The sequence below is a fragment of the Nicotiana tomentosiformis genome, chromosome 1 (genome assembly GCF_000390325.3).
Source record: "Nicotiana tomentosiformis chromosome 1, ASM39032v3, whole genome shotgun sequence".
NCBI lineage: Eukaryota > Viridiplantae > Streptophyta > Magnoliopsida > Solanales > Solanaceae > Nicotiana > Nicotiana tomentosiformis.
Window position 1 is genome coordinate 108,537,243 of NC_090812.1, and position 20,401 is coordinate 108,557,643.

Genomic DNA, 20,401 nt, shown 5'->3' on the forward strand with positions numbered 1-20,401 from the left:
TAGATTGCTCAGATTGAACATCTGACAGAGACTTGAGGTATATCTGCTCGGCGTTCGCAGCCCTGAAGTCCCGTTCTACTTTATCCTCGTTGTTTATTTCTTTTCAGACAGTTTTACTTTCATTCAGACCATTATATGTTTTATTCTAGTCGCTTGTGCACATGTGACACCAATTTTGGGTTGTATTTAGATATTTCGTTTGTTATAACTTTTCGCACTTTATTTCAGTTCTATTATAGTTGTTTAAGTTTAATTGGCATCAGTTAATTTAATTTGTTAAAAATTGCTTAAAACTATTCTAACGTTGGCTTGCCTAGCAAGTGAAATTTTAGGCGTCATCACGGTCCCGAGGGTGGGAATTCTAGGGTCGTGACAAGTTGGTATCAGAGCACTAGGTTGCCTAAGTCTCACGAGTCACGAGCAAGGTTAGTAGAGTCTGGAGGATCGGTACGGAGACATATGTACTTATTTTTCAGAGGTTATGGAGTTTAGTAAAAATATCACTTCTTTCTTACTCTATCATGCGATTTTGTTCGATCATTGATGATTGGACCCTTCTATTCTTGTTCTCTCGTAGATGGTGAGAACACGCATTTCATCTACCGCCGGACAGGAGCCAAAGTCCCCTTATGGCAGCTATGACTAGGGGAAAAGGTCGAAGTCGTGCCAGAGGCCGAGGCAGAGCTCAGTGACGAGCGCAAAACACAACACAAAATTATTGCTTACTAGTCAAAGATAGTATAGACTAATTATCGTCTCCACAGAGATTGGATTTAAATAGTGTTCGAATAATATCCAGTTGATCACTATCCAGAAAAATTAACACTTGATTTGATGATTGTTACTACGATTAGATACTAAAATTTAAACAAATAACCATCGATCGCAAAGGACAACAGACGAGCAACAAAGAAATATCAATGAGAAAAGTAGGGGTAATTGACTAGACAGGTGCAAGATAATTGACTCGGGATCCAATTCTTGAGTTAGTTCACTCTATAATACCATTGATTCTCATGAATTCAACAATTAATCAGATTAAACTTGAAATTGATGCTTCTCTTTCGATTAAACGTTAATTTCAGTAATTAATCTAATTGAAACACGGTAAACAATTGCAATGAATAAAATGATAGTTATGATCTAAAGGGCCACTTCTCACAAATATTTTCCTACTTTCTAGTTCGATTAACAATTCAAGAGGCTCTTTCGATTACCTAATTGAATCATGAATTTGAACTAGAGCATAAGATGTGAAAAAATTTAATATAAAACTCCTCTTTCGATTAAGCAAAATAATAAATAACTCACAATACAAATTAAAGCTCAATTAACTCACAATACTCTACTAATTTAGCTCATTCAGTCAAGAATCAATTAGGACTTTAGTTGGTTGTAACATGCGGGAAGGGTAAGATATATATGGATATAGTGGCTACACCTCCATAAGCACTCTAATACTTACAATTTCACAATTTAAACCCCACACTTGTGTTGGACCTCACCATCACCTTCACATCATATTATCACCAAACTCCTAATTTCTTTAAGCACGGACAAAGCAATATTTACCACTAATACGGAATAATTTTCTTTATAATATACACAAACATCAACAATTATTTTTTTCAATTTCCTAAAAATGGCTCTCACAATAATTATTTTTCTTTCTTTCATTCAGTGCACCCTTCTCCTTTTCTATAGTTCCACTCAAAACCCAACCATACCTCCACGTAACTTTTAACCAACTCATACCAAATTTAAGTGCTCAAGAGAGGTAAACGGTTCAAACAGATGGTCAATTCAAATAAATGGGTCAACTTGTAATGTCGTTGCCAAAAAAATAGGATTACATGATCAATGGGGTTAACTACGATACATAGCAATTAGGTGGGTCACAGACATATAATTGGCTCAACAAAGAAAATACCTTTGTCACTTCCTAGACTGAACAAGACTACTATTTCACTTTGCAAACACACGAGGCAAGTTCTTTACATCACTTAAATGTACAGAATATCAACAAAAACCTCACTCACACATTGGCACATAACTCACTTAGGATCGGATCTTTCCCGACTCTCAAGTCAAAGCAGTTAAGCACAATCGAGATCAACAAATTGAGGCACTTATCTACGAGTCTAGAACTGAGCCTAGGCGTCACACTAAGGCACTCGCCACTCTCAAGGCATATGCAGTTAAGGGAAATTTCTTCAAATTAGCCCTATGACTCAAGATTTGTTTTTTTTTATTCCTAAAAAAAATTAACTACACCTGGTTCAATAAAAAACCCTTTAAAAAGAACCGCGGCACAAAGAAAAACCAAGGGGGAATTACTACACTACCTAGGAAAATAACATTAAATAAAATAACATAAAAGACATATTTTTGAAATTTTCAAAATTATATATATATTCGACTTTATATATATATATATATATATATATCCTACTTTAAATTCCTCAAGAAGCCAGCCGACGAAATCCATCGTTAGGCAAAGTCGAACTACTACTACATGAGTTACTAGCTATTAGAGGCCAAATAAAATTCAGAATTACGATTACAGACCACATTGTCTAATAAGCAAGAAACCAAACAAACAAATACAAGTAAATAGGAAAACCCTACCCTACACATAAAAGATAGCAGTATCCCCAATGCAAAGCAATAAACAAGTGTGGTAAAGGACTCCTTGAGGCCTGGGCCTAGTCATCGGCGCCATCAAGAGTGTCGGGAATAGCAATCTCATCATCGTCCTCTACAACAGAGTTGACATCTTCATCAGGACGAAGTGCAGGACCACCATCTAATCCCAAAAAATGCCTGGCAGGGAACGCCAAATGAGATTGCTGCGCCAAAGCCTCAATGTCAACCTCCCCACGATCGGCCCACAGTTGCAGGTCAACAAACATAAACCGCATCATATCCTCCATCATGTCATGCCTCTGGTCTGAGGTCATCGCGACTTTAGAAGGACTTGAATCCTGCACAATAGTGATATCATAGAGCTTGGCGACTGGGGGAAGTTGGCGATCAAACTGATCATCAACATGCACACCGTGGCGTAGTAGCAACCTAGTCAACATACTCGGATAGAGAAACTTCCGCAATCCAACCATCCTTACCCTAGCCATGTTAGCTATAATAATCTTGCCCATATTCACCGGCATCCAAGTCATCATAGCATATATCAAACATACCCGAAGACGCGAAATAGTGAAATCATTGCTGCTTGGTAAAATCTTCTTATTGATAAACCTTAATAACACTTTGGCTGGTAGCTGCAAATTGGATTGAGTCATGGTGGAATGTCGGTCATCCTTATCCCTATTCTAAGCAGCTAAGGAATTAGGTCTATAGATAAGTTCGCAGATGGCTTGGTAAGCAGGCCGCTTCATAATTGCCATGAACTGAGCATGGGACTCATTCTTGAAACCCAACTCATCATTAATTATCTCAACATAAAACTTGACTCTCCTCCCACTAATTTGGACAGTGTACTCCCCGCCATACTAGAATTCGGGTACCTAGTTGGCGTAGAACTCCTTCACTATACAAAAATTAGCTCATCCGATGGAATCATACAGGCTATCCAATTTCATTGCGACGATGTTGGCATATAGCTCTGAATACTTCTTATGAAACTTTCGCCAATCAATCCCAACATCAGCAGTAGGCTCCCCAGATGGGACAAAATCACGAAACCACTCGCGTGATTAGGGCAGCACTAATAACACCCCATATGTGGGCTTTGGCATATTAGCATCCGAGTATGACACATCAGGGTCTAAGCCATCTGAGAAGTCCACAGTGGTAAGTGCCCTTCTGGAAGGCTGATGGCTACTGGAAGCACCTGCAAGAACGCCAGTATTCTTACGTTTGCTAGCTCGGCGAGGCATTATTCCTGCACAAGATGAACAACTTAGCTATGGCACAACAAAAGCAGAAGCAAGGTTAAAGCAGGGGGATAGTCACCCCACACTTATGTCACGAGCATGCTCACAGGCAAGAACCAAGGGAATCAAACTACCCCATATGCAGCAAAACAAAATATTCACAACTCACCAATAGCGATACAGAGGCACCATAACCACCATAATTGTAGCAACGTGTGTAGTCCGTGACCACCCACTCCACACTTAAAATCCCTGAACACTTTATGAGCAAAATATGCATCACCTCAAGCATTAACAAAAGTGCATCATTCTTCCGTTTAAGCAACTAGTTAAACACCTACCATACTCAATTTATTGATGTCAATGTCGAGAACCAAAATGAACCAAAATGCACACAAGCCACTTATTTTCTAAGTACAACAAAGTATTATCTAGGTGTTACATGCTCAGGATGGCAGTCGATTAGCACTAGTGACTAGTTTTACATACATTGCATTTATAAACTATGACCAATCACCACTTGCGCACAATTCCAAAATTTCCATCACATCCTAGCCAACACAACCCAACATGACCAAAACCCCATCATTCCCCTTCAAGCAATTAATCGAACAACTAGCATGCAATAGAAAGAAGGCACAAATGCACACTTTAACAAAGAATAATTTTTGCCGAGAAATCAACCAATCCAAGAGCAATATTTTCCCAAACAACACCCATATCAACAATGCACTAGGGCAAATAGTTACACAATAAGAGAGTAGGTAACCAACTAAAAAATTTCAAAGTTCATCTTCTTCCGTTTATTTGTTTCTTTTTTTTTCTAATTTGTTTTTTCTTTTTCGTTTTTTCACATTTTTACATTTTGAAACAAAACTACACAAAAATAAACCACAAGAGAGAGAACTTACCTGGTTGCAAGAAGAGAGACAGAGAAAAGAGTTGAGGGCGATGGGTGGACAATGAGAGACAGAGACGAAGTAAGGGAGGGGAAAGGGATTTGGGTTCCTTTCTTGTAGGTTGTTTAGAGAAAGAATCAAGAGAAAGAGGTGTGTTTGGGGCGGGCAATTTTGTATTTTAGGGGGATGGGGCAAAATTTTCTGTTTCTTTTTTTTTTTTCTCTTCAAAACTTAACTGTTGTGTCGCGTAGTGCGACGCAGCAGTGCATTTTGCAGTCTGCACGTTCTCTCATGTTTGAAATTACCTGATGACAAGACATGCTACTGCGACGCGCAGGGCATCGTGCGCGGCGACGCAGTAGTACAAATTTGGGTTATGCCAACTCTCTGATGAATTCTGAACTCTGACAATGAATTGCAATACTACTATGTCGTATGCATATCACTAGGCGACGCAGAAAATGCAAAAAACTTTTCATAGTATGCATTTTTCTTCTTCTTGACTACGCCCCCGTGCTCGAGATTCATTCTGCATCATATTCCTTCTGATGACTCCTAAAATACAATTAGTCCTAATGTATAATCAATTAAACAATTCTAAAAAATAACAAAATAAAATAAAATATAATTAGTTCTAAGTTATAGTCGTCAGTTTGACTCCATCACTTAGGCTCAATTGATCACTATGCTAGAGGATTGCTTGTCAAATCCTCCAACAAGGTATGGTTTCAACCTTTGCCCATTCCCCTCCTCATCTTGTATCTCAATGGCGTCATACGGTGAGGCATGTTTCACCATATACGTACTTGTCCATCTTGACTTGAATTTTCTAGGGAACAACCTAAGTCTACTACTATATAATAAGACCTTGTCCCCTTCATGAAATTCCTTGGGCTTAATCAGGAGGTCATGCCACCTCTTTGTCTTTTTCTTAAAGATTCTCGTATTTTCATATGCGTCAAGTCTAAATTCTTTCAATTCATTCATCTGCACCAACATGTGTTCACCTGCAAGACTAAGATCAAGATTAAGCATCTTAATTGCCCAATAAGCTTTATGTTCTATTTCAACAGGTAGATGATACCATTTTCCATACACTAATTTGAATGGTGAAGTCCCTATGGTTGTTTTGAACGCAGTTCTGTACACCCATAGAGCTTCATCCAACTTTATAGACTAATCTTTACGAGAGGCACTAACCGTCTTTTCAAGAATTTGTTTAAGTTCACGATTAGCCACTTCGACTTGCTCACTAGTCTGGACATGGTATGAGGTTCTTGTTTTGTGTGTGACCCCATACTTGGACAGGAGTGCAACAAACTGCTTGTTCACAAAGTGTGACCCATTGTCGCTGATAATCACTCGAGGTGTCCTAAAGCAGGTAAAGATGTTCTTCCGTAAGAACTCACACACCACCCGAGCATCATTGATCCTAGTAGGAAGTAGGACAAAAGAAACCAGATTCCATGACTTTTGCTGCAATGCGATTTCCACCATAGTGTCCTCCAGCTTCTCCATCATGGCAATGAGACAGAATACTTGTCATATCTCCTTCAGGCATATATCTTCGAATCACACCATCTGCACATAGTTTAAACAAGAAAGGGTCATTCCAAAAATAACTTTTTACCTCACCTTGAAGCTTCCGTGTTTGATCACGAGTGAGGTCACGAGGAAACCATCCACTAGCTAAAAGGTTAGCTACATCAGCATACAAAGGAAGCCTTTCGAAAACTGCAGCTATGGAGAAAATCTGCTAATTAGGGAACTCTTCCCTTATTTCAATTGTTTCAACTGGAGGTTCCTCAAGTCGAGAGTGATGATTTGCGACTTGATTTTCTGTGCCCTTCTTATCTTTGATCTCCAAGTCAAACTCTTGGAGCAACAATACCCACCGCATCAGACGCAGCTTGGACTCCTTCTTACTCAACAGGTATTTCAAAGCTGAGTGATCGGTGTGTACAATCACCTTACACCCCACAAGTTATGATCTAAACTTGTCAAAAGCAAATACCACATCAAAGAACTCCTTCTTAGTAGTGGAATAATTGACTTGAGCATCATTCAGTGCCCTGCTTGCGTAGTAGATGGGCCTAAACATTTTATCTCTTCATTGCCCCAGAACTGCTCCCACAACTACATCACTAGCATCACACATTATCTCAAATGGCTGGCTCCAATCAGGTGTCACCATAATAGGAGCACTCACAAACTTTTCCTTTATCAATTCCAATGCTCTCAAGCACTCCACATTGAAAATAAACATGGAATCTTTCGCTAGCAATGTTGTCAACGACTTGGTAATGCTGGAAATGTTTTTGATGAACCTCTTATAGAACCCATCATATCCCAAGAAACTTCTTATGCTCTCAACCTTAGCTCTGCCAACTTCAATTTCATGTGCTGTTACTTTGTGGCTCAGGACAATTCCCTCTTTCACCATGAAGTGACACTTCTCCCAGTTAAGGACCAAGTTAATGGCTTCACAACATTCAAGCAAAAGCTTCAAATTCATCAAGAAATCCTCAAAGTCATCATCAAAAAGGGTGAAATCATCCATGAACACCTCTAGACACTTCCCGTTTAAATCGGAGAATATAGACATCATGCACCTCTGAAAAGTGGCAGATGCATTACACAACCCAAAAGACATCCTCTTGTAAGCAAAAATACCTGACTTGCAAGTGAATGTGGTCTTCTCGATATCTTCTGGGGCAATGGGTATTTGATTGTAACCTGAGTACCCTTCCAAAAAGCAATAACATCCATGTCCAGCCACTTTCTCGAGCATTTGATCAATAAAGGGGAGTGGTAAATGATCTTTCCTTATTGTATTATTCACCCTTCTATAATCAATACACATTCTCCGCCCAGTGACTGTTCTTGTGTGGATCAATTCGTTATCTTTATTTTTCACCACTATCATGCCCCCATTTTTAGGTACAACTTGCACTGGACTAGTCCACTGGCTATCATAGATGGGAAAAATCACTCCCGCATCTAGCAATTTGATGATCTCCTTATGCATTACCTCCTCCAAATTTTTGTTCAACTTGCATTGAGGCTGCACCACTGGCTTGCTATTTTATTCCCATAGAATTTTGTCCATGCAAATGGCTGGAATGATTTCTTAAATATCAGCTATGCTCCAACCAATGGCCTTCTTGTGCTTTGTCAGCAGCTCCACTAGCTTTTGCTCCTGTGTACCTGTCAAGTCAGCAGACATAATCACAGGATAATTATTAGTTTCAATAAAAACATATTTCAAGTGAGTGGGGAGGACTTTCAATTCCACATTGGGCTTATAAGCCTCCTCTTTTAGTTCCTCCTCATCAACCACTTGATCCTCAGGTTCAAGAGCTTCAGCCTCTTTCTTTATTTCAGGATCTTCATCCTCTACTATTCTAGACTAAGTAATAGACCTCCCTAGATTATCCCCCACAAGCTTGTCAAAATTGTATTTCTCAGCCAACTCTCCAATGACATCTAGCTTTAAACACGAGTAGGCAGACGCCTCATTACTGAGGTATTTCATCATTTTCTTCATCTGGAACACCACTTTCTCATTGCCCACTCTAAGCATAAGCTGCCCCTCATAGATATCAATGATGGCTCTACCTGTACATAAAAATGGCCTCCCTAGAATAAAAGGCACCTCCTTGTTCACCTCCATATCCACCACAATAAAGTCTACGGGGAACACAAACTTGTCCACCCGCACTAGAATATCTTCAATGATTCCCTAAGGTAGAATGGTGGTCTGGTTGGGTAGTTGTAGGGGCACTGGTATTAATTTGATCACTCCAAGTTCACCTTCCAGTTTCTTGAATACAAACAGAGGCATTAAATTTATGGACGCACCAGAATCACAGAGGGCCTTGTCGAATTTTTTACTCCCCAACGAGCATGGTATGGTGAATATTCTTGGGTCCTCACACTTCTGGGGAATTTTGTTTTACAATATGGCATTGTAGTGGGTATTCAGCTTGATCATTGTTGTCTCCTCTAATTTTTTCTTGCTAGACAGGATTTCCTTTAAGAACTTTGCATAAGCAGACGTCTGAGTGAGTACCTCTCTGAAAGGAATGTTCACATAAAGTTGTTTGTGCATCTCCAAGAATTGCCCAAAACATTTGTTAAGTTTCTCCCGCTTCATCTTTTGGGGGAACGGTAGAGCTGGAATATGTCTACTTTCTTCAATCTCCTTTTGTACCCCGTTATTCTGGCTCTTTTGCTCTTCACTCTTTTTCTCCGCTGGTGTCTCAGTCTGCTTGTTAACTACCTCAGGTCTAGCCTTCACCAATGGGTTAGCCAATGATTTGCCACTCCTCAGAGATACAACCTTGATTATTTCCTTTTGGTTCTTTTCAGTGTCGGAGGGAAGAATCCCATGAGCCCTCTCAGACAATAAATTTGCAATCTTTCGCTTTTGTCTTTCTAAATTCCGGATAGTCGTGCCCTGAGTCTCAAACTTTTTATATGTTTTGTTGATGAATGCCTTCATGATATCTTCCATATTTGACTGATTTGGCTGTGGTGGCTGGTATTGCTGCCTCTGTTGGTTTTAAAAACCTTGTAGTCACTGACCCTGGGGTCTGAGATTATTTTGTTGCCATGAGTTCAAGCTCCCATTAGGTTAACTCCATGAAAAATCGAGATTGTCTTTGGCTTATAGCCTTAAAATTGTTCCCACCTTGGTAGTTTCCTCTATTAAAGTTCCCCACAGCGTTGACTTTCTCAGCTGTAGCTTGACAATCATGTGTAAGGTATCCCAGCTCACAAATGTCACAACCCATCTGTGGTTGATTTTGCACCGGAGCCATCGTCAATTGGTAGATGTCTTTAGCCATGCCTGCAATTTGGGCCTGCATTGCTACAAACAATTCTACTTAGTGCACCCCTGCTGATTTTCTCTGATCCCCTTGGTCTGTGGACCATTGATAAGCATCTTCAGATAGTTCATTCAAAATAGTGACAATCTCTTCCAGAGTTTTCTTCATCAGAGGACCTGCAACCTCACTATTAAGCAATCTCCTTGATGACGGGGTTAATATGTCCCAAAAGTCTTGAAGTTGCATCCATTACTCTATTCCGTTGTGAGGGCACCTCCGCAATAACTCCTTAAATCTTTCCCATGCCTCAAACACTGTCTATCCTTCACCTTGGCTGAAATTGTGAATCTCCTTCCTCATCCTCCCAGTCTTAGCAGCTGAGAAGTATGTTTCCAGAAACTTGGTAGTCATCTCCTCCCACATACGAATTGAGCCTGTTGGCAGACTTTTCAACCACTGCTTTGCATCATCCTTCAGTGAGAACGGGAATGCTCTGAGGTATATAACATCATGTGATGCTCCATTGTAGAGGAATGTGTTCATAATTTCATCAAAGTTCATCCGATGGTTGTTGGGATCTTCACTGGGTTTTTCTCTGAAAATGCAATTGTACTGAATGGTCTTGATGACTCCCTATTTGAGTTCACAATTATTGGTATTGATGGGTGAGGGCCTCACACTAGACTGTTGTTGGTTGTACACCGGTCTAGCATAATATCCCAGTGATCTCCCAGGCCAAAGAACTGCATTTTCAAATGCATCCTCGATAATTCGATTGGGATTGAGTCTTCGCTCCCCATCAACCGTTTCATCCGTAATTCTGCGGGCTGCTTCAGCCGCTAACCGTGCTTCCTGTTGATGAGCCACCTCTCTGGTAGCTAGGTCTACTATCTATTCGTAGTTCACCATTGCATCATGAGTTGACGGCTGACCCAACTTCAATCCACTCGACCTTTTATCTCTTTTCAACCGCCTAAGGTGTTTGTCTAACTCTGGGTCATATGGCACCAAGTCCTTTGAAGAGGATCTAGTCATACATCATTGAATTTAACTTGTTTCCTGCACACAAATGAGAAGAGTGTAAAAAAGGAAAAAAAAATAAAGTTGTTCTTGAATTAGCACTGAAAATTAATTTAAACACTATAAATTGACAGTCCCCGGCAATAGCGTCAAAATTTAACGAGCGCAAAACACAACACCAAATTATTGCTCGCTAGTCAAAGATAGTATAGATTAATTATCGTCTCAACATGGAATGGATTTAAATAGTGTTCGAATAATTTCCAGTTGATCACTATCTAGGAAAATTAACACTTGATTTGATGACTGTTACTACGATTAGCTACTAATAATTAAACAAATAACCATCGATCACAAAGGACAACAGACGAGTAACGAAAAAATATCAATGAGAGAAATAAGGGTAATTGATAAGACAGGTGCAAGATAATTGACTCAGGATTCAATTTTTGAGTTAGTTCATTCTATAATACCATTTATTCTCTTGAATTCAACAATGAATTAGATTAAACTTAAAATTGATGCTTCTCTTTCGATTAAACATTAATTTCAGTAATTAATCTAATTGAAACACTATAAACAATTGCAATGGATAATTAATCTCAATAAGGTTCAGAAACAAATAAAACATCAATTCTAATGATTCGATACAAACTTTTGTATTGCACCGATTGCAGGTCAAAATATTGATGAATTCTAGAGTCTTCTTGCCTTTGTTGGTTCCTCAATCTTCTGTAGGTCAAAAATCCTCCAAAAACATGTTTTTAGTGTATTTATACCAAGTAGGAACGAACCTGGACGAAACTATCCTCTTCGAGCCGAAGTGGGAAACCCTACAAAGTTATCACTCTTTGTGCATCCCATGGTGCGTCGCCCTCTGCGTCGCAACAGTATTTGTTTTACTCAGTTGCAAATTCTCTTAACTTCGCATGTCTGACAGAGATTTCCCCTAGTGCGTCGCCCTAGGCATTGCAACAATGTTTTTTCTTGTCAGGCCAAAGAAATCCAGTCTCTGAACTTGTCAAACTTCTGACGCATATTTGCACTAATGCGTCGCATTGTGCTACGCTATGTGCGTCGCATTAGTGCATTTATTATGGACCTTGCACTCTCTTCCCACTTTCGTATACAACGCATGTCCACGAGCCCAGATGTGATCCTGGTTTAATTCTTTTGCTTTTACTCAGACTTCAAAGGTTCAATTATTTAATTTAGCTCCAATTTATCCTTTTAACTCAGAATCATTTCCTGTAAGGTATAAAACATATAATAAGTGCAAATCACCATTGTTGAAGCTCAACTACACATAAAATGCAGTAATTTAGAGTGTAAACTATGGCTAAAACACAAGTTTCTAGCCTACCATCACTCAGCCTAGAGCTCGAGCAGCAGCACCTGTAGTGGAGCCTCAGGTGTAATTTTAGGAGGAGGTTCCAGCTCAGACTGTTCCCGTCAGACCAGCTCAGGTTTCAGAGGGGTTCATAGCCACTCCAGTACTTTAGGATGCTCTAATCCGTTTGGTGGGCCTTATGGAGAGTGTGGCCCAGTTCGGTACCTTTCCGGTGGCACCAACCGTCTCTCTAGCTAGGGGAAGAGCACAGACTCCCGCTACTCACACCCTGGAGGAGGTGGCTCCCCAGTATTAGACTCCAACAGCCCCACTAGTTGGGGTAGTTCAGCCGGTTATTTCAGCACAGGCCGATGATAGGCCCACTTTGTCTTCTGAGGCTATGTTAAGGTTGGACAAGTTTACCAAGCTCTTTCCTGTTCATTTCAGTGATGCATCTTTTGAGGACCTACATATGGTGGAGAGATTATATGTTGACTAGACCTACTTGTTCTCCTGCACTTACTTGGGATCAGTTCTCACATCTATTTCTAGAGAAGTTCATTCCTGTCACCCTGAGAGAGGAGTACCGCAGGCAGTTTGAGCGTCTCCAGTGGGGTAGTATGACTTTTACCTAGTACAAGACTCGATTTGTGGACCTAGCTCGCCATGCCACTATCTTGCTTCCAACTAAGAGGGGGAGAATGGGGAGATTTATTTATGGACTCACTTACACTATCAGGCTTCAGATGTCCAAGGAGACAGAGAATGATATTTTCTTTCGGACGGTCGTAGATATTGCTAGACGGATCGAGTTGGTTCGTGCTCAGGAGAGGGGGACAATGTCAGATAAGAGGCCTCATCATTCTGGTAGTTTCAGTGGTGCCTCATCTGGACGCAGGGGTACTTTTGGTAGAGGCCATCCTTCTAGGCCATTTCATTCATCACTTCAGGCATCTCAAAGTGCTTCAGGGAGTCGTGGTCCTTATGTGCCTCATTCTAGATAGCTAGCCTACAATGCACCATCAGCTCATATTAGTGCACCTCCAATTCAGATCTATCACCGTGGTTATTCCGTTTGGGTCAGCTTCAGATTCAGCAGCCATAGCAGCAGGATAGGTGTTTTAAGTGTGGTAGTATTGGTCATATCAGGAGGTTCTATCCGAGATTATTGGGTGGCAAGCCACATCAGAGTTCTCGTGCCATGGTTCCAGCACTGGTTGCTCCACCACCCGCTCAGCCAACTAGAGGTAGGGGTCAGGCAGTCAGAGGTGGAGGTCAGGCCGTTAGAGGTGAAGGTCAGGCCGTTAGAGGTGGAGGCCAGCCAACTAGAAGTTGTCCTAAAGATATAGTTCAGAGTGATGGGGGCCGGCCCCGATGTTATGCTTTCCCAACTAGGCCTGAGGCCGAGTTATCTGACGTCGTTATCACAGGTATTGTTCCAATTTGCCATAGATATACTTTAGTTCTATTTGATCCGGGATCTGTGTATTCCTACGTGTCATCTTATTTTGCTTCATATCAGGTTGTGCCTCGTGATTCTTTGAGTGCTCTTGTGTATGTTTCCATGCCTGTGGGAGATTATATTATTGTAGATCGTGTCTATCACTCGTGTGTAATTACAATTGGGTGTCTTGAGACTAGCATAGATCTTCTACTTCTTGATATGGTATATTTTGATGTTATCTTGAGTATGGATTGGCTGTCACTTTATCATGTTGTATTGGACTGTCATGCCAAGATGGTGATTGTAGTTATGCCGAGGTTGCCTCGATTAGAGTGGAGAGAGACTCTTGGCCACTCTATCAGTAGAATTATTTCTTATGTGAAGGCTCGACGTATGGTCGAGAAGAGATGTCTAGCTTATTTGGCCTATGTCCGTGATTCTAGTGTAGAGGTTCCTTCCATGGATTTCTTACCAGTTGTTTGTGAGTTTCCAGAGGTGTTTCCTGTAGATCTGTCGAGGATGCCACCTGATAGGGATATTGACTTCTGTATTGATTTGGCTCCGGGCACTCAACCCATTTCTATTCTGACATACTGTATGGCCCCACCGGAGTTGAAGGAGAAATTGCAAGACTTGCTTGATAAGGTATTCATTAGACCTAGTGTCTCATCCCGGGGTGCGCCCATGTTGTTCGTGAAGATATGGGTCGGTGAGGATGTGTATAGACTATCGGCAGTTGAACAAAGTCACTATCAAGAACAAGTATTATTTTCTGAGGATTGATGTCCCATTTTATTAGCTTCAAGGTGCCAAAGTATTTTCGAAGATTGATTTGAGGTCTAGCTACCATCAGTTAAAGATTAGGGAATCTAATATCTCTAAGATGACTTTTCGGACTTGGTATGGGTATTATGAGTTCCTAGTGATGTCGTTTGGGTTGACAAATGCCCCAACAACATATATGGATTTGATGAACAGGGTGTTCAAGCCTACTTGGATTCTTTTGTGATTGTATTCATTGATGATATCTTGATCTACTCCCGCAGTCGAGAGGAGCATGAGTGGTATCTTCATATTATACTTCAAACTCTGAGAGATAGCTAGTTATATGCCAAGTTTTCAAAGTGTGAGTTTTAGTTAGACTCAGTCGCCTTTTTGGGGCATGTTATATCGGCAGAGGGAATAAATGTGAATCCTAAGAAGATTGGGGCAATTCAGAATTGGCGTAGACCTACTTCAGCTACAGAGATTCGGAGTATTCTGGATTTGGCGGGTTATTATCGCCAATTCATGGAAGGGTTTTCATCCATAGCAGCCCCATTGACTAGATTGAACCAGAAGGGTGCCCCGTTCAGATGGTAGAATGTGTGTGAGTTGAGCTTTCAGAAGCTCAAGACTGCTTTGACCACGGTGTCAGTGTTGGTATTGCCCACAAGTTCAGGATCTTACACGGTGTATTGTGATGCATCTCGTATTGGGCTTAGTGCAGTATTAATGTAGGATGGAAGGGTGATTGCATACGCATCGCGGCAGTTGAAGGTTCATTAGAAGAATTACCTTGTTCATGACTTAGAGTTGGTAGCCATTGTTCATGCGCTGAATATTTGGAGGCACTACCTTTATAGTGTGTTGTTCGAGGTATTCACGGATCATCGAAGTCTACAGTATTTGTTTCAAACAAAAAGATCTCAACTTGGGGTAGAGGAGGTGGTTGGGGCTGTTAAAAGGCTATTATATCACCATTTTGTATCATCCCGGGAAGGCCAATGTGGTGGCCGGATGCCTTGAGTAGAAAGGAAGTGAGTATGGGTAGCCTTATGTATATCCAAGTTGGTGAGAGACCGCTTGCAGCAGATGTTCAGGTTTTGGCCAATCAGTTCGTGAGGTTAGATATTTCAGAACCTAGTCGGGTTCTAGCTTGCATAGTCGCTCGGTCTTCCTTGTATGAGCGCATCAGAGAGTGTCAATATGATGATCCCCATTTTCTTGTCCTTAAGGACACAGTGTAGTACAGTGGTGTCAAGCAGGTTATTGTTAGAGATGATTGGGTTTTGAGGATGTAGGGTCGTATTTGTGTGCCCAATGTGGATGGGCTTTGTGAGTTGATACTTGAGGAGGCCCACAGTTCTCGGTACTCTATTTATACAGGTGCCGCCAAGATGTATTAGGACTTGCGGCATCATTATTGGTGGAGGAGGATAAAGAAGTATATAGTTGCATATGTAGCTCGATGTCTAAATTATCATCAAGTAAAGTACAAGCATCATAGGCCTGGTGGTTTGCTTCAAATGTTAGAGATTCCTGAGTGGAAGCGGGAGCGTATCACTATGGATTTTGTTGTTTTACTCCCATGGACTCATAATAAGTTTGACGTGATGGATAATTGTGGACAGGTTGACCAAGTCGACACATTTCATTCCAGTGGCAGTTACATATTCTTTAGAGCGATTAGCTGAGATCTACATCCGCGTGATCGTCTGTCTTCATAGTGTGCTAGTGTCTATCATTTTTTATCAAGGTACGCAGTTCACCTCGCACTTCTGGAGGGCCGTACAGTACGAGTTGGGCACGTAGGTTGAGTTGAGTACAACATTTCATCCCCTTATGGACGGACAGTCTGAGCGCACTATTCAGATATTGGAGGATATGCTTCGCGCTTGCGTTATGGATTTCGGGGGTTCTTGGGATCAGTTCTTGCCGTTTGCGGAGTTTGCCTACAAGACTACAACAATAACTACCAGTCGAGCATTCAGATGGCTCCCTATGAGCCATTATACGAGAGGTAGTGTCGTTCACCAGTTGGATGGTTCGAGCTAGGGTAGGCTCGGCTGATGGGTACAGATTTGGTACAGGATGCCTTGGATAAGCTCAAGATTATTTAGGATTGACTTCACATTGCTTAGTCTAGGCATAAGAGTTATGTCGGCGGTAGAGTTCGTGATGTTGCATTCATAGTTGGAGAGAGGGTATTACTCCGGGTTTCATTCATGATGGGTGTGATGAGGTTCGAAAAGAAGGGGAAGTTGAGCCCTAGGTATATCGGACCCTTTGAGATTCTTGAGAGAGTGGGTGAGGTGACCTACAAGCTCGCATTGCCACCTAGTTTATCAGCAGTCCATCCGGTGTTCCATGTGTCCATGCTCCAGAAGTATCACGGTGATCCGTCCCATGTGTTAGATTTCAGCTCAGTCCAATTGTACAAGGATCTGACTTATGAGGAGGAGTTGGTGGTTACTCTAGCCTGACAGGTCTGATAGTTGAGGTCTAAGAGTTATCTTTCAGTTCGAGTGCAGTGGAGAGGTCAGCCAATTGAGGCAGCCATGTGGGAGGGAGTCTGTCGGACATGCGGAGTAGATATCCACACATTTTCACGAGTCTAGGTAATTTTCTATGTCCGTTCGAGGACAAACATTTGCTTTAGAGGTGGAAAATGTGATGACTCGATAGGTCATTTATAGTTTTACCCTTTGTTTCTATGTTTCGAGATCTCGAATAGCTTCGTTCAGCCTTCCTCAATTTGTGTCTGCAGTCCATGTTTTTTTTTCGAAAAGTTTTTATGAGAAAATTGATAAAAATATTAAATCGTGCCTTAAAACTCATTTGAGTTGACTACGCTCAATGTTTTATGTAAACAGATCTAGATCAGTGTTTCAAAAGTCCTGGTGGGTATGTATCGTGATTTGGGACTCGGGCGTATGCCCGAAATCGAATTCGGAGTCCCTAACTTGATTTATCATAATTTGTTAAAATTACGAGTTTAAAGAATTCATAAGTTTGACCGTAGTTTGACTTTGTGGCTACTAGGTTCGGATTTTAGTTCCGGAACTTGGTATAGGTTTGTTTCAGTATTTATCACTTGTCTGCAAAATTTGGTGCAAAATGGAGTTGATTTGACGTGATTCGGACTTCCGATTGAGAAATTGAAGGTTCTTAAGTTTCTTTGAAAATTTTATTATTTTTGGTGTCTGATTCATGGTTCTAGGTGTTATTGTGATATTTTAGTCGCGCGAGCAAGTCCGTATGATATTATTACACTTGTGTGCATGTTTGGTTTGGAGCCCGAGGGGCTCGGGTGAGTTTCAGATAGGTTACAGATATTTTTGAACTTTGAAATTTTTGGTTTTTGAGCTTCAGCTGCCACCTGATGCTTTGTGCGTTGCAATCGCGAAGCAACTCTCGCGATCGTGAAGGGGAAACTGGGGATGGGGTGGTTTTATTCATCACGAACGCGATAGCTTGGTCGCGAACGCGGAGCATTGGGTGATTTACCCTTTGCGAACGTGACTAACTTCTCGCGAACGCATAGGGGTTATGGCCCTGGAAGGGGGAACTAACCATTACTCTTCGCGAACGTGGCACTAGGATTGCGAACGCAAGGGCAGGTGGGTGTAAGCCTTCGTGAACATGAAGGGTAACTCGCGAACGCCTAGGCCAATGTGGCCGTTGTGCATCACGAACGCGGTAGGCCCTTCACGAACGCGAAGAAGGCTTGACGCGTAGTCCGTAAAACATTTCAAACACGAGATTTCATCCATTTTTACCATCTTTTCATTAGAACTCGGTCTAGAGGCGATTTGGAGGAGAAATTTCATTACCCTTTCATAGGTTAGTGTACTTTAACTTATTTTCTTTAATTTTCATCATCATCTATTAATTTCTATCTGTAATCTTTGTTCTTTCGTGGTAGAAAATTACAGATTTGGGAAGAATTGGGGTTTACACCTCATATTGAGGTCGGATTTCTAAACTAATTACATAATCGATCTCGGAGATGAATGGGTAAATGTCTTTTAGTCCAAATCTCAGATTTTGACCAAGCGGGCCCGGGGTTGAATTTTGTTGACTTTTTGGAAAAAGTGTAAAGATCTTAACTTTATGTATTGTAATTAATTTTCCTAGCATTATTTGATATTATTGAGTCGATTTTGGTTAGATTCGGTTGTTTCGAGGCAGATTTTAGAGGAATGGCCTCGGTAGAACTTTAATTTGCTTGCGCAGCGAGGTAAGTGTTGGGTTTAACCTTGATTTGAGGGAATTACGAACCCTTGAGCTACGTGCTATGTGAAATTTATGTGTAATGGTGTATATGCGAGGTGAAGAGTGTATATACGCCGTCAAAATACTTGTTTCCATGCTTTTCCGTATTTCATTAATTATTTTATTCCATGTCTCAACTGTTACATGCTTTAATTGCTTCTCATGCCTTAATTTGCTACTTGTAATTTATTATTCTCGTATTAAAATATTAGTTTCTCCCATGTTTGCATGATTTAATTGCTACTTGCCTTAATTGACTTACTTGTACCTTTTAGTTGTCATTTATTTGACTTGTCTTGCTGCTTGGTATTAATTTTAGCAAATTTTTAATTTGGTACGAGATTTCCTTTATGGTTCTTCTTTCATATTCGTTAATCGTAGAGATTCTTGTGATTTTATTGATTTGCTTCCATTTGTTGATTTGTGTTTATGGACCGAGTTGCTCGCTGGAATAAGGGTTGATTGATATTGATATGGTGGGATCGGGTAGCGCGCCGCAACAGGTGAAATGAGGGAGGATTGATATGGTGAAATAAGGGAGGATTATATGGTGTGATCGGGTTGCACGCCGCAGCATATTTGACTTATTATTATTGTTATTGATATGGTGAAATAAGGAAGGATCGTGTTTGTACGATGGGATCAGGTTACGCGCTACAACGGTTTGAGTGTTTTTATATTCCTTGTTGTGTTGTATTGGCTTCGGTGTTTTTATACATGATTTTGAGGATTGATATTACTAGTTTTACTGGTTTTTAAGGATTGAGTTTATTGTCATGAGTTAACTGCTTTATTTTCCTGTATTTTCTTTCCTGTCACTATTATTATACTGCATACAGCTTATTGTAAGTGACCCGTCTTAGCCTCATCACTACTTCATCGAGGTTAGGCTCGGTACTTATAAAGTACATAGAGTCGGTTGTACTCACATTAAACTTTGCACTTCTTGTGCAGACTTTGGAATCGGTCCCAACGACGGTCAGTAGATTGCTCGGATCAGACATCTGACAGAGACTTGAGGTAAATCTGTTCGGCGTTCGTAGTCCTGAAGTCCCGTTCTACTTTATCTTCGTTGTTTACTTCTTTTCAGACAGTTTTACTTTCATTCAAGCCATTATATGTATTATTCTAGTCGCTCGTGCACTTGTGATACCGGTTCTGGATTATATTTAGATATTTCGTTTGTTATGACTTTTCACACTTTATTATAGTTCTATTACAGTTATTTCAGTTTAATTGGCACCAGTTAATTTGATTTGTTAAAAATGGCGTAAAACTATCTAACATTGACTTGCCTAGCAAGTGAAATGTTATGCGCCACCACGGCCCCGAGAGTGAAAATTCCGGACCGCGACATCATAATTCTCTCTTCTTCAAATGACTGATGTCAAGGATACAATGCAGGGTCTTTTAAAACGTCTGCATACTTGACTGATGTCAAGGATGCAATACGAGAAGGAGCCCCAAAAAGAAAAAGAAAAAACACTTTCAACAATTAGAACAAATATTTATCACATACCAATAATTACTCTTTTTCAATTAAGGTGAAATTTATGATGAGGTTGTGTGATTTGTTTAATTATTATGAGTGGAAAAAAAAAAGAACAACGAAAATTGGACTTCCCTCGCTTTGTTAATGCCATATAGCTTCACGGAGACGACAAAGATAACATGACTTTAATCAAAGAAAAATACATAGTTTACCCATCAACCTTCACACACTTAACCATTCAAATTTTTGACCAGATAGCATTTGCCTGTGTACACACAAATAAAGCACGTGAAGCCCGTAAAAAAAATCCCATTTTTTGTCTCCCCTTCCCACAGAAACCCTCTTCCTCATACTCCCCCCCCCCCCTCCCCCCTCCATCTTCTTCCCCAAAATAGAATTTTGGAAAGAACATAAAATTTTAGATTTAAAATTGAGCGATTTTTGTTGGTTT

General features: G+C 40.6%; 1 protein-coding gene across 1 annotated transcript; it reads left to right on the plus strand.

Annotated features, from left to right (window-relative positions):
• The first annotated feature begins 13,178 nt into the window (after positions 1-13,178).
• On the plus strand, positions 13,179-15,877 carry LOC138908506 (uncharacterized). Its single transcript, XM_070199178.1, has 2 exons — positions 13,179-13,925; positions 15,815-15,877. Exons 1-2 carry the CDS (start codon positions 13,179-13,181, stop codon positions 15,875-15,877), a joined length of 810 nt encoding a protein of 269 aa, XP_070055279.1.
• The last annotated feature ends 4,524 nt before the right edge of the window (positions 15,878-20,401 follow it).